The sequence below is a fragment of the Girardinichthys multiradiatus genome, chromosome Y, assembly GCF_021462225.1.
Source record: "Girardinichthys multiradiatus isolate DD_20200921_A chromosome Y, DD_fGirMul_XY1, whole genome shotgun sequence".
NCBI classification, from domain to species: domain Eukaryota; kingdom Metazoa; phylum Chordata; class Actinopteri; order Cyprinodontiformes; family Goodeidae; genus Girardinichthys; species Girardinichthys multiradiatus.
The window spans coordinates 5389006-5412929 of record NC_061818.1 but is presented as its reverse complement, the minus strand read 5'-3'; the positions used below and the strand labels follow the sequence as shown (position 1 = coordinate 5412929).

Genomic DNA, 23924 nt, shown 5'->3' with positions numbered 1-23924 from the left:
CAGTAAATTCACTTCAAAGTCAGAGCATGCATCATTAGAGAAATTACATAAAACCCCATAGCTCCATCTAAGACCTACAGGTCTTGCTTTGAATGTTAGATGTTGATTATCAAGATAGAATAAGAGAAATTACAAAACAAAAGATATAAGAAAATTCTTAAAACAATTGAGCAACATTTGCACAACATACACTCCTTACTTACTGTATATTGGCCATAGGGTTAGGATACCTTGTGCAACCAGCTCTTTATATACCACATTTAAATAAAAAGCACTACTGATGTGCTCTATATTTAAGCACAGTGCACAAAAAATCCAAGTTTTCTTGTTTTGTAACCAGATGCATATTGCTGTTTGCGTCTACAGTTTGTTTTTCTGGCTTTTTTGTTCTGTAAAAGCTTTGTGTGCAAAATGAGGCAAAAATCCTCTTCACTGGATGAATGAAGGTATATTAACATTGAAGAAAGAACGAGATAATGCTCGTCAATCAAAATCCATTAATAAATGAAAAGGAAGTTTTTTGTTACATTGAATAATGAGGAAATAAAGAAATTAACAAAGCAAAAGCTGACCAAAGGTAAGCCTAAAGATATCTGGCACTAATAAAATAATTATTTATGAAAGGAGACCTTTGTAAAACTGACAGTCAATCCTGATGAATTAACTGCATTTTCTAATATATTCATTGACTCTTTAGCTAATATTACACAATGTTTTCTATAAGTTGGCAAATTAAAAACCTGCAAGTACAGGTTTTTCATTTAAGAACGGTCATTAAATCTCAGGGTTAGTATATTGTTACTTTCCTGAATTCATCTAGAATGAAAGATATTTCTGAAATGGACACAGTAATGCTTAAAACGCTTTTACACTATTAATGTTTATTGTTGATGCTCCTTCTAACTCTAACAATAGACCAGTCAATATTTTACATTCTGTCTCAAAGGTTGTAGGGAAGCTAGCAGTTAAAATGATTATTCATTATTTCAACACTAGCTAATTTCATTTAAAGTACATCAAATCAATTTTGTCCTTAGAGTCGATTACTCAACTGAGACAACCGACAGTTTTTACTGATAAAGTTACATTTTCGTAATGTAAATGTGGCGTTGTTAAAGCCTTTTTTTCTATCTCAGCAAAGCCTTTGAGTCTGTCAATTATAAAGTTCTTTTATCCAAGTTATCTAGTTTAAAACTTTTCTTTTCATACAATGGATAGAATCCCACTTAACAGATAAATCACAGGTTGTGTGCATAAAAATCAGGCTTCTTCTGTTATGAAGCTGCTTACTGGTGTTCCACAAGTATAAAAAATTGCATCATTTTTTGCACTTTAAATTAATAATCTTCTATCTTCATAACTGTAACACTGTGATGTATGCAGATGATACTGTAAATTATGATACATGATACCAGTATGGCCCAGGGAACAAACTTCATGGTATATGTTACAGTATTGTTATAGCAGTGCTACTTGCAACACGATTTGTCTAAAATAGTCTGTATTCTTTTTTAAAGTCTCATCAGTCCACAGTAGAGCTAGTTTTTGTTCATGAGAGAAACTATTCATTTCAATTCAGTTTATTTCTATAATGCCAATTCACAACAGATACCTTCTTAAGACACTTAAAAAAAGTCAATTCAGTCCAATCATACAAACAGATTCCATGTCAATTCTATACATTCAAATTTGATCCTAGTTAGTTTATTATATAAATTTTCTAAAAGTGCCTCCATCTAAATAAACCCATCAGATGACAGAGCCACTAACTTGCAGCATTCACTCATATGTGAGTGCATGTAGCGACACCAGAAAGCAAAACTCTCCTTTAACAGGAAGAAATCTCCAGCAGAATCAGAACTGGCTCAGTGTAAGCTACCTCTGCCAAGACCGACTGGGGGTTTGAGAAGACATAGTTTACACACAAAAAAACACAAAAGCAATGACCCAAGTGACCCATTCTATTTTAAAGAAAAGTAAAAAGTTAATGGTAGTAGTAGCTCCCTTTGTAGCTTAATCTAGAAGACAAAGACAGGTAAGCAGTTAAGATCTGAGGCAGTTTTCAAGTCTATAGAATGAAAGAGAAGACAAAACAGTTAGTTGGAGTAGAAGCTCAGCAAAAAGCTTTGTTTAGAGAGAGAGACAAGGCAAGTTTATTTGTATAACACATTTCAGTAACAAGACAATGCAGTGCTTTACATGAATAAAACATAGAAAAAGAAAACAAATAAAAACGTACATTGCAGTGGCATAACTCTTTAAGGCAACTTTCAACAAATGAGTTTTTAACCCTAATTTAAAATAATTCAGAGTTTCAGCATTTTTGCGAACTTCTGGGAGCTTGTTTCAGATAAGTGGAGTAAGAACTGAATGCTACTTCTCCATCTTTGCTTCTTGTTCTGGAGATGCAGAGTAGACTTGAACCAGAGGACCTGAGTGGTCAGGACGGTTAATACAACAGTGTATCTGCGGGTTTCAACAAGTAAAATTTTAGACTTTTTAAGAACTTATTAATGCCACCTTGAATAAAATTTAAGATCTGAAAACAACTGTAAATATATACCCCTTTTCCACTGGCTGGTTTTAGGCGGCGCGGCTTTGCTCAACTCCGTTTTGCTTTACTCGGTACGGTACCAATTGAGTTTCCACTGATAGCTGGAGTTATGGTGGCTGAAGCTCCGCCCTCAGCCATCAGTGTAGTGCTGTGGCGATATTAACATTACTATGTGAGATTGTCACATTAAGTATTCTGTGTGAAACAATAAAAAATAAATAATAAATTAGAAAATAAAAACATAAATAAACTAAATGCCAATAACGTCTGTATTATTGTAAATAAAGGAATGTCTTATATGTGATTTTTTTCATGTATAAAATGATCCACTGGGATGATTATCTGGAACACAGCCTAGCCAAAACTTGCATTAAAGAGACATTTACTGACCTGCAGCATAAAACATAACTTCTTTTGTGTGGTCCTAAGCCCACTCTATGCTACCAACACAACACGCGCCCTCTCGCGGCTGGATGCTGAATAACGTTACACAACCAAATAAAATTACACTTCAGGGCTTATCAAAAGAAAAGTTGAAGACAGAAACAAGAAAAAACTAGGACTGCAAGCAGTTATGAAGCAAGCAGGTTCCAAGCCCTTTCCAGCAAGTACGCCTCTGGCCCCGTCCCTCCCAGCACACCATCACCATTTAATGTGACCACAATTCCAATAGGTCAGGTTAGAACTTTCTTGCACAGGCACTCAGATCTCACAGGCTTAGTCCTTACAATGCATTGTAGCTAATTCATAGCATTAGAGAAAAACATTTAAAAAATATTGGACAATCAAGTGTCTCCTCAAATTCTTAAAATGTTGCTGGAGGAAGCATTTCATGACCGATGTACGATATGAAAATCCCATGTTCCATATATTTTAAAAATAAAAATGTTAATTCCCATCTTGAAGGTAAACAGAGCATTTTATGTGAATTTCATAAATTCACTGTGCCTCATAATTTTCAAAATATTCTCAATTAACCAAGCCTACATCTGCAATCACTGGCATTGTTTATGGTGTCCCTAGATGTAATGGTTTTTCAACAAAAAAATGTAATATATTTATACAACACAAGCTTTAATTAAAACAATCCATAAAAATCCATATTTCATCATAAAATTCCCAAAGTATTCTCAGATGACCATGACCGTAGAAGATACAATATGAGTATTTATTCAAGTGCTTGAATCAATTACCTTTTCAACCAAAAAATTGTAGCCGTTATTTTCATAGTACATAGCCAAATTCAAACATTTATAAGAAATATATGGTAATTCATAATATTCCCTAACATAACCATATATATGTGGAATGATATACATTAGTTATCATTTTGCTAATTTTAATGATCATTTTAAAAAGAATTGTTAACTATCAGTTCAATATTAGTAAAAATGACCAAAATAAAAAAAATCATTTAAAATCCAGTTTGTTAGAAAAATCTCAAAATATTATCTGAATTTATTCAGCCACCACACTGCATTTATTTTCATCATAATGTATTTGTAATTGCCATTATTGAATAGCATATATCTCTGTAAATTAATTGTACATAAGTGGGCAGTCCAAATTGAACAATGTTTACTGGGAATTAAAGAGCATTGTCTGCTTAAGTAGTAAGCATTATATAAACCTTTGGAGTGTGGGACTTACGTTTTGGAAATTATAAGTCCAAACGCGTTGTTTTACGTAATGTACGTTTGATGTAGCTTAGCTGATATTTGTTGTGAGTTCATAAATCCATAGCATGGGATTCTGCTCTGGAGGTTATGATGGTATGCATACTCCTCCTCAGAGTCATCCATCTCAGCTTGGTTCTCATCTCTTTCAGGTTGTTGCTCTCTTTTCGGTTTTGCCTCTTCTTGGAGTTCTTTCTCCAGAGGTAGAACATTTAAAGGCAGCAGAATATGTCCATGAAGCACACGTATGACTTTGTTACCCTTTTCCAGCTGTACTTAATAGTCCATCTCCCACTTTGTTCGACCACACGATATACTGCCTTCTCCCAGTAGGAGCGGAGTTTACCTGGGCCTCCCGTTTCTGAGAGGTTTTTAAATAGCACTCTGTCACCTGCTTGTATAGTGGCACGTATGTCATACTTTTGACTGTTGGTGGAAGCTATTTGGTAAGCCACACACATCCTCTCATCCCACTTCTGTACAAAGGTTTAACAATGTCGGTGCAGGGTTTTTTCTCCTTTAATGTTACTACTGCTTTCACATTGTTTGGGTCAATCTGGATGCCTTCTCCTGACACCATTCGTCCAAGATAATGTATCTGCCTCTTGAAAAGCTCACATTTGTTTGGATGAAGTTTAATGCCATGTTGCACCTTGTTGAAAACCTGTCTCAGATGGTCCACATGTTCCTCGAATTCCTCCTTTTGAGAAACAGAGGATTTCATCCAAATATGGTACACAGCACTCCTCTCTGATGCCTTCTAACACACCTTCCATGCACCTCTCAAAAGCAGCTGGTGCATTAGTAAGTCCAAATGGTAACCTGACTAGGAATGGGTACCTTTCACATTTGAACTGATACGGTACTGATACTCGGTACCTGGAAATCGGTACCGGTACTCAACGGTACCAGTTTTTGGTACTTTTGTCTGTGTTTATGTGGTAATAAATGTTAATTCGTTTAATAATAAAATCTCAAAAATGTTCAATTTAACATATTTCCTAACATATAAACTTTAATGAATATATCAAAACAACATCTAGCAGTTTGTATTGTAACATCTCAGTTGTTTCAAACATTTCTTCATCATTAAAACCCTTAACTAACTATATAGTGTAATGCACAAATTAAAACCCAGCCATGTTGCTGGCTGCAGACGACAAGTCACTAATGAATGCAGGCGTGCTAACGGTGCTGAATGCAGGACTTGTAGCTAGGGATGGGTACCGAATTCGGTACTTTTATAGGTACCGACTGAATCCCGTTGGTACTATTCACGTAAAATCAAATGGTACCATGTTTCGGTACCTAAAGGCATCATTGGGAAGACCACAAGGTGTGCTGAACTAAGTCAGATGTCTTGATTCTCCGCTCACAAAGCCTTGGTGGTATGTGCTCTATTGGTCCAAAATGCAGGTAGGAAAATGTCATGGCTGGTTGAATTCTGAATTGGAATTGGCTCAATTTTTTTAAGTTCCCACAGGCACAGCAACCAGAGCAGCAAATAGCTCCAACCCATCTGGCACGATGCACTGCATGTCAGGTTTGTACATTACTCCTCTTTCGGGACAAGTTCTAATGCGACATTTTACCTCACAGATTTGACCACTGTAAACATTAAAACCCTTCTTTCCAATTCTCACTAGTGAGTGCATTCTTCCTACTTTGGCATAGTACAGACAGCCTAGAGTTTCGACACCACTCTTTTGAATTCTCAAAGTCTCTGACAGTAAGTCTACAGGATTAATGTTGTCTGTCTAGTCAGCAATTCCCATTACGATTTCTTGGATTACATTGAAACCTAGATCACCTTGGACTGCTTACCTTCTCTTGGCTTACCAGAAATGGGACAGAGGGCAACAGAGCCATGTTTCAGTTACTGTACTAACCACAGGTGCTAAACCTTTCTAAAAATTTAGTCAATGATGAAACATGTGCCGTTTGTTCCTGTATGACAATACGATTAGCTTGGACTTCTGGCTGCATCTTGTAAATTGAAAATTTATAAAATGCACCTCAAAATTCAGTTACCAAAGGAGATTGGTGAGAATCAAAGTGGCACTTTATGGTCATCTGTTAAAAGACAGCTTTTTTTCAAAAACCTTACTGATGAATGGGAGATTTTGGATGGACCTGTAATTCTGCAGTAGGAGCTTGTCTATATTGTTCTTTCGGTGGTTTGATAATTACTGTTTTTAAGGCCTGGGTAAAAACACCTGACAAAAGTGATGAGTGTATTATTTGAATCAGGTCAAACACTATGACAGGCAAAGCTTTCTTAAAGAAAGCTGTGGGTAGAAAATTGAGACAGCAGGAGGAGACAGAACTTTGTTGATGTATAGTTTCTTCTAAGTTTTTGTAGTTGATTCGGCAGAATTTTGTCATTTTGGCCAAATTTGTTCTGATGTGGTACCACACTTGGCTTTGATGTACAGATTACCCTTCTAATCTTCAGAATTTTCTCAACAAAGAACTTTAAAATTATTGTAAGCCCTTTTAGAGTGGAGGTCAGATGCTACAGACACAAAATAGTTTGTTAACCTGTGAACCGTGGCAAATAAGGTACGAACATTATTAATGCCTGTTTGAAACATTAAAAGACAGGGCCTAATGTATCATCTATACAAAGAGAAAATGAAGTTATTGGCAGCAATAGCTGAGTTGATGCCCCCTTCCAGGCAGTTTTTTAGCTAAACAGAGTGCCTGGCCAGAGAAGAAACAGAGAGACATCATAAAGTTAAAAATAGAATTAACAGCAACTAATGCAAAATAGAGAGTAATAGGAGAATGTAGCAGTGAGGGAAAGTGGTCAATATGTCTCTCAGCAGTGTAAGTCTATAGCAGCATAACTACAGACATAGCTCAGGATCACCTAAGCCACTCTAACTATACAATTTATCAAAAAGTAAAGTTTAAGCTGAAACTAGACATGCTGTTTGCATCACAGACTAAAACTGGGAGCTGGATCTACAAGAGAGATGCCTAACAACAAAAAAAAAAACTGCCTCCCATTCTACTTTTAGAACCTTTTTTAGAAGCACCAGTAAACCTGCAGTCTGAGAGCAAAGTGCTCTCTAGATCTCTAGATCTCTGATGTATGGTGATTATTAAGGACTTTAAATCTGAGAAGGAGAATTTTAAATTCTATTTTGGATTTAACAGGGAGCCAGTAAAGGGAAGCTAAAATAGGAGAAATATGATCTTTCTTTTTCATTTTCAAAATGCGCTTTTAAGCACATTTTGTGGACATCCTGATAGTAAAGAATTACAATAGTCCACCCTTGTAAAAGTAAAAAATGCATGGACTACTTTTTGATTATTATTCCTGGATAGGATATTTATATATGTGCCTATTGTTAGGAGGTGAAATAATAAAATCCTAGGAAGTACTATTTTTTCAAAGACACTGGTCCAAAGATGACAATTTCTGTCTTGTCTGAATTAAAGGCTAAAAATTTAGAGTTATCAAATGAAACACCTCCTTAAATAAATTTGTTGGGATAGGGTCTAACATACAAGTTGATGGTTTAGATGAAGCTAATACTTTTGATAACTGAATTGAATCAAAACAGTCCAAGCACAGATCAGGTTCTAGAGTTACATGCAATGCTGCCTCACTGACTGAAGACTTAATAATCATTTTTGGGAAGATGCCAATGATTTTATTTTCTGTAAAAGCTGAGAGCTGAGGGGATGGACGGCTCAACAGAGCTATGAGTCTGTGTAAGTTTGGCAACTGTATTGGGATTCTCCCTTATTAATGATGAGAAATATGTTGTTCTAGCTTGGCAAAGGGTCTTTTTTATACAACAGTACACTATTTTTGCAGAATATGTTAGACTCCTCTAAATGTGTAGTGCTCTATATTCTCTCCAATATCCTGTTCATAATAGTATACAGCTCTGAATTATACCAGGGAGTCAGCCTCCTGTGATTGGTTACAGTATGTCAGCACAAGGTCCAGAGTATGAAGACAGGAGTGAGTAGGTCTGTGGATGTTTTGAGGAAAGCCAGTTGAATCTAAAATAGAATTAAAGGCTACATTTAGCCTACCACTTTCAGTGTCAACATGAATATTGTAATACCCCACTATATTATCATCATTGTCATTATTTGACACTAAATCAGATAAGAAATCTGAGAACTGATCTAAAATTAAGAGTACTTGCGGATGACCCAAAACACCAAACAAAAGCGGTTTTAGTTCTTTGCAATTTGGATAAGGAAAACTAAGGGTTAAATATTCAAAATAAGTGTAGCTGTTAAATGTTAAAATCTGACTGAAATATGACTGCTAGTCCTCCTTCCCGCTCAGTATTTTGAAAAATGTGAACATTTAAATAATTTGAAGGAGTGGACTCATTTATATTAACATAATCCTGCTCCTGCCGCCAGGTTTCTGTGAGACACAAAATAAATCTAACTATCGCAAATTGAGTAATTAACTAACAAAGACTTTGAAGAGAGAGACTTTATGTTACATAAACAGATTTAATTGTTTTATTTTTCTGTTCAGTCGGAGTCGTATAGATTTTTATCAGATCTTCATGATTTGCTACATTTAGATTAGTTTCGCTCTTCATCCAAATGGCTTTCTTAATTTAAAGCTGGTGAGAAAGAGATCCCAAGCTTTTTAACTATTTGGGATGTGCCGTTCTGCATATCCAAATTCACATGCAGATTAGACTCCCCTAATAATGATACAGTGACATTGATTAATGTCACACCGGGTTCATGGTACTTATTTATCTATTTAACGTTTTTTTGTATTTCTTCGTGTTGTTAGTGTTGTATGTTGCTAATAGTAAGTTAAATGAATCAAAGCTTGAAAATGTATTTACATTTATTTTACTCAGGTTATTTTCAGCTAGTGGAAGGTTTTACATGTTGATCGAGTTTTATAATTATTTGCTTGTACCTACACTATCTGTTCTGTGGACTATGTATTGCCTTTTATTGACTCAACGGATGTATTGGTAAATATAAAAGGCTACTTCACAACTCTATGGACTTCAGACAACTTCAGAATAAGGTTAAACCAGACCTGTGGTCCTTAAACAGGGTCTTAATTGTAAAACAGTGCACTAAAACCGCCTGTTTATTTTACTTTGGCAAACAAAAACAAACTGCTTGGCAAAATCTGATTGTGTTGCAAAATCCAATCCTTATTTACAGGTTATTTGTAGGTACAAGAGTTACAGATTTTGAAAACAAGTTTTTCTAAGTAAGTCCAGATGTCAAAAAGCTGCAAAATGGCCCTGTAACATGCTCCATAAATCAGAAGCCACTGTCAGCATTGTTGTTTGGTTTTCAGTTCAAGATAAATACGTTATACTAAAATGTCCAGCATATTATTAAACTCACAGAAAAAATCTGGAAAAGTCTGGAATTTTGAAATGAGTAGGATCCCTGTATATCTAAAATGGACAGCATGTTGTTCTCCCTGAGCCTCAGGCTCAATGAGACAGATGGTTCAATGTGCAGCTAAACTCATGATTTCCTCCCCATTTACACCAGCAATGAAATGAGTAAAATATTCACCTGAAGCACACAGAAGAAGTCATTAATATTCAGCCAATTAAATGTGTTTGAATTTGTTGTTCAGGAAGAATATTTGTAATTCTGGGCAAATATCATACACAGGAAAGAAAGCAGATACAGTGCTGTTGACATCAGAGGGGGCTACTACTATAACGCATTTTAGCATGAAATATTTCAAATGGGGTAATTGCTTTTGAATGTTCATCTCTATCAAACTTGTCTGTGTCTCAGATGAAACAACTACCTTCCACAATGCCACCGTCGGAGTCCTTGCTGAAGACAGACTCTCTGTCCAGCAGTGAGCCAGTTCTGTCTGATGGATCAGTGGGGTCGGCGCCATCTTTGGGAATAAGTCCTGGACCAAGCAGCACCATGGACATTGGAAGAAATGATCAGGATGAGACACAAGACAAGGTGATTAAGCAGCAGCAGCAGCACAGAACAGGAAAGGTAGAGAATACTTTAAGACATGTAATACTGCAGTGGAATAACCTGATCATCGCTGTGTTTTAGATGGTTGCATGTTTTTGTTGAAAAGGAAAAGCTCTGAACTACTGGGCTGTTGGGTCGCTTTAGATTTTCAGCCATTAGAAGCATTTTTATTTAACTTTGAATCATGCATATTAATGCAACAAAACCTCAATGCCAGACACTGCAATTTTAAAATCAGGCTTGATGAGAATTCAGTTAAGATTTAAACTTGCATCTCTGAATGAAAGTATGAAAGTTTCCCTATTTGCCTATGAGATTATTTGTGACTGCATGTGGGTGGAACAGCTTGTCTATACAGGACATACTTATAAAAATGTGATAAGGGAATAACTATAGAAAAATAATGAGCAGCTATTACAGAACACTCATGAATAGTGTCTGTTCTAATACATTAGATGAAAATGAGTCTTGGAGCCTTTTATATTATGTCTTACATGTCTGGATAAGAAGTGAAATGTTTTCAAGAAATAATACAGGTCCTTCTCAAAATATTAGCATATTGTGATAAAGTTCATTATTTTCCATAATGTCATGATGAAAATTTACATTCATATATTTTAGATTCATTGGACACTAACTGAAATATTTCAGGTCTTTTATTGTCTTAATACGGATGATTTTGGCATACAGCTTATGAAAACCCAAAATTCCTATCTCACAAAATTAGCATATCATTAAAAGGGTCTCTAAACGAGCTATGAACCTAATCATCTGAATCAACAAGTTAACTCTAAACACCTGCAAAAGATTCCTGAGGCCTTTAAAACTCCCAGCCTGGTTCATCACTCAAAACCCCAATCATGGGTAAGACTGCCGACCTGACTGCTGTCCAGAAGGCCACTATTGACACCCTCAAGCAAGAGGGTAAGACAAAGAAAGAAATTTCTGAATGAATAGGCTGTTCCCAGAGTGCTGTATCAAGGCACCTCAGTGGGAAGTCTGTGGGAAGGAAAAAGTGTGGCAGAAAACGCTGCACAACGAGAAGAGGTGACCGGACCCTGAGGAAGATTGTGGAGAAGGGCCGATTTCAGACCTTGGGGGACTTGCGGAAGCAGTGGACTGAGTCTGGAGTAGAAACATCCAGAGCCACCGTGCACAGGCGTGTGCAGAAAATGGGCTACAGGTGCCGCATTCCCCAGGTCAAGCCACTTTTGAACCAGAAACAGCCGGAGAAGCGCCTGACCTGGGCTACAGAGAAGCAGCACTGGACTGTTGCTCAGTGGTCCAAAGTACTTTTTTCGGATGAAAGCAAATTCTGCATGTCATTCAGAAATCAAGCTGCCAGAGTCTGGAGGAAGACTGGGGAGAAGGAAATGCCAAAATGCCAGAAGTCCAGTGTCAAGTACCCACAGTCAGTGATGGTCTGGGGTGCCGTGTCAGCTGCTGGTGTTGGTCCACTGTGTTTTATCAAGGGCAGGGTCAATGCAGCTAGCTATCAGGAGATTTTGGAGCACTTCATGCTTCCATCTGCTGAAAAGCTTTATGGAGATGAAGATTTCATTTTTCAGCACGACCTGGCACCTGCTCACACTGCCAAAGCCACTGGTAAATGGTTTACTGACCATGGTATCACTGTGCTCAATTGGCCTGCCAACTCTCCTGACCTGAACCCCATAGAGAATCTGTCGGATATTGTGAAGAGAACGTTGAGAGACTCAAGACCCAACACTCTAGATGAGCTAAAGGCCGCTATCGAAGCATCCTGGGCCTCCATAAGACCTCAGCAGTGCCACAGGCTGATTGCCTCCATGCCACGCCGCATTGAAGCAGTCATTTCTGCAAAAGGTTTCCCGACCAAGTATTGAGTGCATAACTGTACATGATTATTTGAAGGTTGACGTTTTTTGTATTAAAAACACTTTTCTTTTATTGGTCGGATGAAATATGCTAATTTTGTGAGATAGGAATTTTGGGTTTTCATGAGCTGTATGCCAAAATCATCCGTATTAAGACAATAAAAGACCTGAAATATTTCAGTTAGTGTGCAATGAATCTAAAATACATGAATGTTACATTTTCATCATGACATTATGGAAAATAATGAACTTTATCACAATATGCTAACATTTTGAGAAGGACCTGAATATCTGCAGCGGGATGGGACACCTTGAGTTTCCACATGAGCTCAAAGAGATCTTTTAGGGGGTTTTGGTGTGAACTACACACTGTAAGGGCTCTGTATCTGAGCAAGAATGAAGTGGAAGTGCTGAGTCACTCTCAAGGCTACCATCATTAGCAGACCTCCACCTATTTTCAAAATGTAGAATCAAACCTCTATGAGATTATCACAGTTGTTCTACTGACAGATGTCAGCATTAAGGAAAAGTCTCAGAAACTTGAAGTGATGAATGTAAACTCATTACTTGTAGAAGATATTCCAGCATTTGGTGTTTTCATAATCGAGAAGGAGAGCTATAACAAAAATGGCAAACTTCGCTTATCTGTATGTATTCCGTGTTTGCAGAGCTAAATGAAATGCAGATGTTTCATATGCTACCCTTCCTATAGAAACACAGGACAGCTGGTGATGCTGCTACCATCTGCTCCTCCTACAGTAAAGTGTTCAGTTCAGTTCAGTTTATTTATATAGCACTAATTTACAACACAAGGCACTTTGGAAAGTCAGTTACATCAAATCATACAGATTCCAAATCAAGTACATAAATTCAGTTGATCGTAAGTATTAAACAATGCAGTACAATTCAGTGTATTATTTGAATTGGTTAAAAGGTTTTATTATCTATGGAAACCCAGCAGATTGCATTGAGTAAGTGACATTGAGACATTGACATTGAGTAAGTGGTCAGTATCTGCCCCCATGATCAGGATCAGCCTGACTTTATCACTTTGTATACAGGCCTCAGGGTTCTGTTGGGATGTCTTTATTTTCCAAGCTCCTGAATGCCTTCAGTTCTTTATATGCAGAGCCGTGAAAAAATATAACCACTGCACAAATTTCTTCTTTTTGGCAGGTTTCAGATTATCAAACCAGTATTATTTTTGGTAACATAACCTGGTCAAATATGAAAAGCAGTTTTCAAATAATAATTTCATTCCTCAAGGTAAAAAATGTATCTAAACAACCCTGGCCCATGTAAAAAAGTAATTGCCCCATGACTAGCCCACGGTTCCTTGCAAAAGTGTTTTAATTGAGCCACATTGGATGGGTTTTGAGCTTTGTTCATTTTTCAGGCTCTAACTAGACTACCCAAAAACCTTCAGTTTGTTTTTTTTAGCCATTCAAGAGGTGCACTTGCTGGTGTGCTTTAAATCGTCGTCCTGCTGTATAACCCAAGGGAGCTTGAACTTTAAGGCACAAAGTGATGGCGGGATCTTCTGCAGGATCTTCTGCTGGAAAGCAAAATTCTTGATTCCATCAATTACAGCAAGTCGTCCAGGTCTTGAGGAACCAAAGCAGCCCCAAACCATCACACTACCACCACCATGTTTAGCCCCTTTTCCATGGGCTCTATTTCTGCCGACTCCACTCAGCCTGTTTTGCAACTGTTTCCATTACTGACTTTTCTGGCCTGGCACTTCGGGCTACAGTATAGCCAAGCCATGGAATCCTCACAAGCAACCAGCTAGTCTAACCTTTGGTGCAATGATGAGTTGCAGTCTTTTCTATGCATCATAGGAGATTGCAATATTCAGCGGCAGCTTAATGGTGTTGGAAAAATGACGACACACATTTTGGTCGCACGGTTACAAGCACAACACACGATGCTGACAGTGAGTCAGTGGATACACAACAGGTTTAGTGAGTACAGCGAGGTCGAGTGGAAAGCTGTGCTGAAACCGTGAGTGGAAAAGAGGCAATAGACTGTCTGATGTTCTGTTTCTGAAATGCTGTCTTAGTTTTAGGTCAGATGTAACATGATACACACCTTCCAAAAATTATACTTTAGTCTGGTCAGTCCCAAAATATTTGAAATGAGCTTTTCTGTTCTCGTTGGTCAGCAATGGTTCTGGCCCTGGAACTCTCTCATGGAGGCCATTTTTGCCCAGTCTCTCTTTCTTGTTGTTGAATTGTGACCTCTGACCTTAACTGAGGCAGTTAGACCTGAAAAGCTTTAGTTCTGGAGTGTTCTGAGATGTGACCTCCTGGATGAGCTATTGAGCTTTTGAAGTAATTTTGGTAGGTTGGGCACTCCTGAGAAGGTTTTCCTCATGTAGATAACGGTTCTCACTGTGGTTTTTCTGGAGTCCCAAAGCCTTAGAAATTCCATTATTTTCCTCCTTTGTTGCTTTTTGAGATATTTTAACCTACTTCATGCTGTCAGATGGGTTCAATTTAAGTGATTTTCTGATTCTATAGGCCCGGCTGAAATCAGGCTGGGCATGAATAGTACAATAATAGTAATAGTAATTACTTTTTCCCAGAGGGCCAGGATGGTTTGGATAACTTTTTTCCTTTAATGAATGAAATCATCATTTCAAAACAGCTGTTTGTACTTAGGTTATTTTTATCCAATATTACAATTAATTTGATGATCTGAAACATTTAGGTTTGACAGAAAAACGAACAGAACAAAGTCGTCTGTGTTGTAGACAACAACACCACAAAGTACTGAGTATTTTACAATAAGTCAAAGCCATGCGGTTGTTCAAAGCAGTTGTAAGAAACTATAGCTTACCAACTATAGCTTGTCAAACCTCTGTACTAACAAAGAGATCTTAAAAGCAGCTTTCTGTGACGTCAACACAGATGATGGTGTATGGCTGGAAAAAAGAAATGGACCATCCACTGAATCTTGAATCCTGGGCTGATCTGCAGAAACTCTCCAATTCAGTAAGTTGCTTTCCACCCTCTGCAAAATGAGCAAGGCTCGGAGCCTCATATATTATTCATACCTCATCTATTCAAACTAATGCCTCTGGTAGAGAAAGGAAATTCTCTAACTGATTCACACCTTAGGTGCCTATTGACACCTTGCCAGTCTCTGTGTCTTAAGGTGGCTGTGCTTACAAGTATTTTGAAAACATGCATGTATAAAAAACATGGATTTCCTGTTGTGTCTTAAATGGATAAAGAAAAATGCAACATCTGAATCAGATTTCAGTTCTGTTTTTCTGATTTAAGGTTTAGAGAGAAGGGGGTTATAGTTGACTGACAGCCAGCTCTGTCTGACTGACAAAAGAGAGAGGAGATAGATGCCTGTTACCACGGCAGCTGTTGCCACAGTTACTGCATGTTTCTGAGTTGGACCCTTGCTGCCACCTGCTGTCTGTTATGTGAAATTAGTTGCAGATGAGCACGTAGACTCTTACTAAATAAAACAATTTAATGGGAAATTTACGCAAAAAAATGAAACAAAATGTTGGGTCCATTCGATCTACGAATCAGGAGAAGCATATCTTTCTTCTTAGACATCTGGATTGGACATCTTGGACATCTTCCTAGATTTCAGTTAATGCACTACATAACATCAGTTCAGTCATGCAGCGCAAATGCACTAATAAACTCTGTCCCTCAGCTGAAATGCCTGCAGATATGCTGAAAACATCTGATTCTGTAGGCGTGGTTAACAAGATAGACTTTATGAAACATGCAACAGTTTGGAAATATGAGCCTTGTTACTTCATTAGGATGAGCTGAACATCACTGCCACCTTGTGGCTTAAATCAGTACAGCTTCACATATCAAAATGTAATATCCAAACAAACACCTTGTCCTTTGCAAAAGTATTTATACATCCGGTGTACTTTATTGGAATTCTTGTCAGTTTTTTGGGTGGTTTGTCTCTACCAGCTTTGAACATCTACAGACGGAAATTTCTGTCTATTCTTCTTAACGAAACATCTCAAGCTCAGTCAGATAGGGAACATCTGTGAACATCGGTTTTCTAGTACTGTCACACATTCTCCATTGGATATATGTCTGTTCATTCACAGGGCCATTCTAACCATTCCATTATATCTCTAGGTGTATGTTTATGGTGGTTGTCCTACCAGAAGGTGAACCTCCACTCCAGTCTCAAATTCTCTGCATCCTCTAAGATGTTTTCGTCCATATTTGTCCTGGATTTAGCTCCATCCATCATCCCATCAACTCGAGCATCCCCTGAAGAATAATCCTGCCACCACATGCTGTTTTATGCTGTTGATGTATTTAGGGTAATGAGTGATCTCGGTTTTCTACCTTACTTGATATTTTGAATACAGGCCGAAAAGTTCAGTTTTGGTCCCATCTGAGCAGATCACCTTCTTCCACATGTTTGCTGTATTCCCCACATGGCTTGTGGCAAACTGAATTCTTAAGGCTTTCTACTGGCTTCTCTTCTATAAAGGCCAGGTATCGGGAGTGCATGATTGGTGTCCTTTTGAAATATTCTTTCATCTGAGCTGTTGATTTCTGCATCTCCTCCAGAGTTTCCATAGGCTTTACTAATGCAGTTCAATTCAGTTATATTTTCATATCACAGTTCACAATATATATTATCTCAAGCACAAAGAGGTCCAGAAATATAGAAGCATATAAATGTACAGATATAAATTCAGTTATAAACCTTACAGTTTGGCGTAGGCTCTCACCGGGTCCTCCGGCTTCCTCTCACAGTCCATAGACATACCTGTTAGGTTAATTGGTCTTTCTAAATTGTCCTTAGGTGTGTGCATGGTTGTTTGTGTGTTGCCCTGCGATGGACTGGCGATCTGTCCAGGGTGTACCCCTCCTCTTACCCATAGACTGCTGGAGATAGGCACCAGGTTCCCTGCGACCCACTATGGAATAAGTGGGAGAAAATGACTGACCTTACAGTTTGGTCCAGTTTATAGAACTGGTTTATTTATTTATTTGTCAGGGACTTTATTTATGAACAGCATCGCTGTTATAAACCAGAGTTAAAGAAAATGCTTTGTTTAATCTGCAGTCAAGAAAAGACTGCAAAATAAAATATCAGATATACAAACAACAACAAAAATATTGACAAGTAGAGTGAGCCGACACTAAATCAATAAAAGGGAAAAGGGAAAAAAATGCTAAAAATATTCAAATATCTAACCAGACAGAAGCAGTAGAACAGGACAGTAAGATCAAGACAAGTTATACAAACTGACAATGATGTTTGCATGGCTATCCATGAACCACTGTTTTAAATGGATTGGCTAATTCTCTAATGGTTACTGGAAGAGTTCCTCTGCTGTGTGACTGTAACAGAAAACACACACTGACTTGAAATACTTTTTCTGATAGGAACGATGCAGTCCCATCTTGCTGCTCCTCTTGGTAGTTGGCATTAATTGCTTTTAATGTTTACAAAGTGGCATAGTGGAATGGATGACAAAGTATGAATAATTTTGTATAAACCATGGTTTTTTGTCCAGTTTTGAATTGTTTATACAGAACTAACAGTTTTAGTTTTATTGTGTTTGTTTGTGACCAAGTTGTTAGACAGTAGTATGTATGCGTGGCCATCGGCTGTGACTAACTGGAGGGAATGACACAGAGCAGACACCCACACAACACCAGTGAGGCACTGGTCCAGGAATGCTTTTTATGGGAAAGAAAAACTGAGTACACACAGTAAATGACAGCAGTAGTTACTCTAGTGGCTTCATCTAGGATAGAAACATGGCTAAAAAGATAAGCTCTGAGCCAGTTGTAAAATTTGTGGGATAGAAGCAGAGAACATATAATTATTGGGAGCAGCAGCTTCTTTAGTGGCTTTGTCTTGGAGAGAGACAGGGTTAAACACAGAATGGCAAACCTCTGAAGCCTTAACGGGATGCTACTGGATGTTACTGATGCTATGTTACACATGGCTGGGCTCAATTTATCATTTATGTGACCCTGAAGGCATTTGGATCTACAATAATATAATACAATAATTATCTACTATAAATGTTGAAAACAGTTATTTATTTATTTCCTCAGAGTAATGCTGTGGCTGTACAGTTGAAAGGTTATGGATACTTTTGTTGGTTAATGTAGTTTCACTGATAAGACAGAGGATGTGGAAAAACTTTATTTAGGGGTTTTTTATATAACAAATTCCAGTCTAACAACATGTCAAATATAGTCACTAATGAGATTATCCTTTTTTCCAGGCTGAGGATAAAGACTTTGACTTCAAACCTGGCTTTATGGCCTCTTTTTTGGACTTCCTAAAGACAGGCAAAAAAGAGTCTGACCTCACACTGGGACACGATGAAGGCGAGCAGGAAGCCTTTGACGCCTGTTCCTCTTTGAAGGGAGGATTCAGGCCTCTGTCATCACCTCCATCCATACCACCAACTTCTCCACAGCCGCCCCCAGAAACATTCAACGAGCATGGTCAGGGTGAGGCGCCCGACCTGGCACTCAGTGGATGTCCAAGTCCCTGCAAGCCTCTGGATGAAGAGCTGAAAAGAAACCTAGAGACGCTGCCGTCTTTCTCCTCGGACGAGGAGGACTCTGTTAGTAAAAACCAGGACCTGCAGAAGAGCATCTCATCCGCCATCTCGGCGCTCTACGACACCCCACACTCACTGGCCGCTGTGATGGCCTCTGCCATGATCAAGACCCAGCCCAGCCATTCACCCCCGACGCCGCAGGAGCCGTCGCTCTGCCCCCCTCTTCCGGCCATTCTTCCTGTTGTCCCCACTGTGGAGAACATAAAAAAGGAGACGCTGACATACAGTCAGCAGCACACACAAGGGGATGAGGGGCAGAGTTTGATCTCCCCACAGCCAAGCAGACTAAACACAGAGAAGAGAGATTCAGAGCAGAAAGAGGAAGAAGAGAGAGAAGAGGAGGTGAGAGGAACGGAGATTGGGATTGATGAGGAAATAATGAGAGAGCCAGAGAATCTGGAGGGCCAAGAAAAGGAGCAGGAGGAGGAGGTTGACAAAAAACTGCCTGAATGTTTGGAGGCTCCAAAGGTTGACGGTAATAAAGAAGAATGAAATGCATGATTACTCTGATGTTTGGTTAATGCACTAAACCAGGATAGGAGAGCACTCATCTCTAAGTGTTTTCTGGTTTGATACAGATGTGTGGTATTCACTGGAAAATGTTATAACATGTGTTTCAGATCCCCCATCAGAACTTGCACTTGCCCCTGCACCTCCATCTAAATCCCCCTCTGTTTCGCCCTCACCTCCCACCTATTCTTCACCCTCACCCCTGCCTCCCTTCAGTTTGTCTGTCCCCTCATCGTTGCCCAAACAGCAGGGCGAGGACGAGACAGGTCCAACATACCTGCCCCCTGAAGCCCAGCCTCAGCCGTCCTCATATCATCAAGCTTCGGCTGCGGGCACGTCTCCACCGCCTTCCACCTCCCCTCCAGCTATCCCATCATCACCACTCTCCAGCCTTCCCCAGTCCATCCCACCTCCTTCAACAACACCGCCCCCTTCATCATCTGATCAGGACCAAGATCATGAAGCCGGTGAGCCTTCTCCCTCTTCACCCTCCGTTTCCTCGCCCTCCTCATCTTCTTCTGAGCCACCATCACCTCCAACTCCAGAGGAGACCCCAGCCTCACAGCGCCTCACCTCTTTACACCTGGCAAAGAAGCAGGCTGACGCTGCCATCGCTGGGGAGAGTGAAGAGGAAGACAGTGAGAGTGGAGGCGAGGGAATCTTTCGTGAACGAGATGAATTTGTGGTTCGAACTGAAGACATCGGGACTCTGAAGGTAAATTCCTCCACAATTTTAAAGATTTACAGTTCAACCTACATATTGGCATACGCTATATAATAACACACATTACCATTTTTTCCACACCGTGACAATAAGTCAGACTAAACCTTTCCTATTTTAGGTCAGTTAGGATTACCAACGTTATTTCTATATGCTAAAGACCAGAATAATTACAAAGAGAATTATTTAAAATGTATTTTAACTTACTTTAAAGTCAGACGTTTACATAGACTAAGAATAATATGAATTAAAACAGTTTAGGAAAGCCACAGAGTATGATGTCATGTCTTTGTGAGATTCTGAGTAAATAACAACACCTCAAACACACAGTGACCTGAAAACAGGTCTTATGGTTGAACTGAAGTAATTGGGATTCCTAAGGAGATCTACAAAAATTGTGAAACGAGTCTTGTATCCTTATGGGCTAAAAGGCCACGTAGTGATCTAGAAGCAAAATACTCTAAAACACCATAAAAAGCCACAATACAGGTTGCAAATGCACTCAGGGGCAAATACCCTATTTTTTGGAGACATATCCTGATTAAACTAAAATGAAACTGTAATGACTCTTGTGACGCTTTGAGGAAAAAGGGGGAAGACGGTAAGCATGAGATCACCATCCTACTTGCGAAGTACAGGGGTGGCATCATAGTGTGTGGATATTTAGCTACAGGAGGGTGATGGACTCACAAAACAGATGGTACATTGAGAGAAGAACATCATGTGAAATATTGACGGAAATTCTCAAGACTTCAACCAGAAAGTTAAAGCTTGGGCACAAATGGGTCTGACCAAAAGCATACCACCTTATTAATGTCTACTGTTCTAAGGACAACAAAGTCAAGGTTTTGGAGTGTGTGAGGGATTATGATTATTGATTATAAATATTTATAAACATGTATAATTAAATTCATAATTCAGGAGAAATAAACAAAAAGTAATTTATTTCAAATAAAGATCAGAGATACACTCTGGTGGTGTGATTATTGGGCTCACAGCACTTAATAATTACAATTAATTAAATATCATTATTAATTGATAATTATTAACCAGAACCATGCCGTATGCCACTGTGTTATCAACCATTTTACTGGATAGTGTGGAAAACTAACCTTATTTTGACAGATTGTTAGGGTTTGAAAACTTTTGTATTGTTTATCACTCATGTCTGGACAAAATGCTTTTCCCTCCCACATGCCACAGAAAGGGAGATGGGGGACAGGAGTGAGTTATGCTACTATCAGCAACATCTAGGGGTTGTTTGTACCAAGTCCCCACTCCCTCTCTGTTTAAAATCAAGAAACATGAACCCTAACTTTTCTGACCCCACGCACACACACCTCCTGAATGTTTGTTGAACTGTGTGTGAACCAGCATGTATAAATAAAAAGAGAGGGGTGCCAACACATTGTAGGCAGCACTGCAAAGTGAGCTACCCTTGCTGCAAGTAAAACTGACTCTGTATCGTTCTTGCCTCTGAGTTGACTAATTAATACCTAACACAGATAATCACTCTTACAAAAAAATACACATAAATGCTGTCTATTTATCTGTATGAAAATGTATTAAACCAATTGTCCCTCTCACAACAGACTATTCTGGTCATCAACGTCCACCTTAGTAAGCATGTACTATTCTACAAGAGAGCTACATTGCTATCTAAAAATAATATAAAAAAAGAAAATATTTGCGTACTATGAAGATTAAACGAGAAGTTTATGGACAAATGAGGATAACACAACAATTTGGATTACCTTGGAAAGTGGAATGGGAGCACTTCACGGTGAAGCCTTTGATGCGTCTCGAAAGTTGTTGTCAGATGGAAGAACGGTAGGACCTCGCCCAAGACGCAGAGCATGTAGCAGCTGGCCCGTTAGCCACTAACAGTCCCAAATCTCGAACAAAGGGTTGTAAAACTCTGAGGCGGGAGCTCGGTGGAAAAACCCCAAGGGTAATAAAATGATGTAGCAATGGAGTGGCCAGGCCACGAGGCCAAGGCCGCAGACTGTAGTCTGATTTGAGTTGTCACGCGTCAGTGATCAACTGAAAATGGTCAACTCTTCTCCATCCGAAATGGGAAAAATATGAGGAACTGCTGCGGTCGACTGAAAAATTAACAAGGACGAAACTCGTCTCCTTGGTAACAAAACCTCTGTAGGTTTTTACCTGTGCCTGGGTCACGTGTGACGGTCTTCAATCGGGATATGGATCTTCTGATCTCATATCACACAGATTTCCAGCCTACAAGCTCTTCCGGGAATGGCCAGTGTGGAAGAAAAGTAAAACCACCCACAACCTTCTATTTCTCCAGAGATCTGCCTCCGAGCGTAGTATTGGCACACTACGGCTGGAAATTGCAACTCAGCGTTCACTTCAGTAGGTTTTTATGAACTCTGGTGACGTTAGAGCTGCGACGCCTGTTGAGCTGTGTAGTAAAAGTTGTTTATCTGATCAAAATGGAGGTTGGCCCGACAAGTATTTATCACAAATGTCTGATCTTAGTTCCAGAGAAAATTTGTGGGCAGAGCTGAAAAGTTGTTTGTGAGCAAGGAGGCCTACTAACCTGACCCAGTTACACCTGTTCTGTCTGGAGGAATGGGACAAAATTCCAGTAAACTATGGTCACAAACTTGAGGAAGAAAGTCCAAAACATTTGACCTAAGTAAGACAGTTTAATAGGTAATTCTACCAATTACTGAGGCGATGTACCTAAACCTCGAAATCTGAAAAAAGCTAAAAGAAAATGGTCTCTGTAATGAATCTGACATTCAATAAACAGAAATAATTTGGGTAATCCTAAGGGACCTAAAAAACGCTGCTGTCTGGACTGGTAAAGCTCCAAACTGTGTCTCAGGAAGTTATAATTTGGGGCTTTACGATGACGTTTTTGTCTCAGCTATGACAATAACGAGGACAAGGACTTTAAAGCGCAAAAGCACGGACCTCTGACCGTGGTGAAGTTAGTTTAAGGTTGGATATTCATGCTCCGCAAATTCACTGGGGTCTTCCTCCAGTTTGATCTAACATAGGCAGTCTGATTATGGGCAGATGCTCCCTGTCTGCTCCCTTCTCCTGCAGAAGCAGGTTCGCTTAAGGAACGTCAATAAATTTCCAAATCAAACATGTTGTTTCATGGTTGTAATGTTTTGTATGTTTTGGGGAAATGCTTGTGCGTCTTAACATATGATTTTATGTGTGATTAGCTGGTTTTTTGATGTTATTAAATACAGCGCCCCCTACCTGCATATAATTGAAAACGGGTGTGTCAAATTTCTTTTCTTTTAGCCTTGGGCATGGTTTATAATTTGTAAATAGTAAAATTATATTTCCGTATGATCTGCTCCAGCCATTATGGTCTTTAATATTACTGTAGTCAATCTTAAGTTTTATTAACTTTTCTCTACACTACACTATCAAAATGCTTCTCATTCCTTCTGGTCCCATGGCCAATCAGTGAACAGCAGTCTGTTCACATCACTTTTAGTGCTTAGGAGCAGGGACCAAATAACTACGTATTGAAAAAACAGTAATGGAAACGTTCGCAAAGCAAGCAGAGTGGAGTCAAGTAGGGCTAAATTGAGGCAGTGGAAAAGGTGCATTATTCACCTTCCTCCAGTTCCCCTGCTCAGTACTCTCCTCTTCCAGCTGCTCCACATTCCCCTGATTGGCTCAAATGGATCCAGTATTATTTTCCACTCCTCCTTTCTCCTCGCTGGTTGTCATTGTTCTTTGCTGATTCCTGCTGTTACAGTATTTGAGCCCTGTAAGTTCTCCTTATCGCTTTATTATTAAAGAACTCTGTTTTTGCCACAGTCAGTCTCTGTACTAGAGTACTTTACTAACTCCAAACATGACTCAAGGAACCAGCCATCTGACCCAGCAGAAGGTTACACCAAATATGGCTTTGAAAAGCTTAAATGGATTGTTAGGTTGTACATTGACACTTTGGCCCAGCATGGAAATCCTTGGAGGAGTATTTGTCCCGTGTGGACTCCTGTTCTTCCTTCTCTGGGCTTAGTGGAGCTGAGTGGAGGGG

The 23924-nt window shown here is 39.0% G+C and overlaps 1 protein-coding gene across 2 annotated transcripts in view; it reads left to right on the top strand.

The window, feature by feature from the left end:
• LOC124864545 (proline-rich protein 12-like) overlaps positions 1-23924 on the top strand; it is a 78453-nt gene that overhangs the window by 33381 nt on the left and 21148 nt on the right. For both annotated transcript variants that reach the window (XM_047359362.1, XM_047359364.1), the window contains exons 5-8: positions 10003-10185; positions 14972-15055; positions 18313-19132; positions 19278-19882. In XM_047359362.1, the coding sequence (XP_047215318.1) occupies positions 10003-10185; positions 14972-15055; positions 18313-19132; positions 19278-19882 (1692 nt within the window). The remainder of the gene's footprint in view (positions 1-10002; positions 10186-14971; positions 15056-18312; positions 19133-19277; positions 19883-23924) is intronic.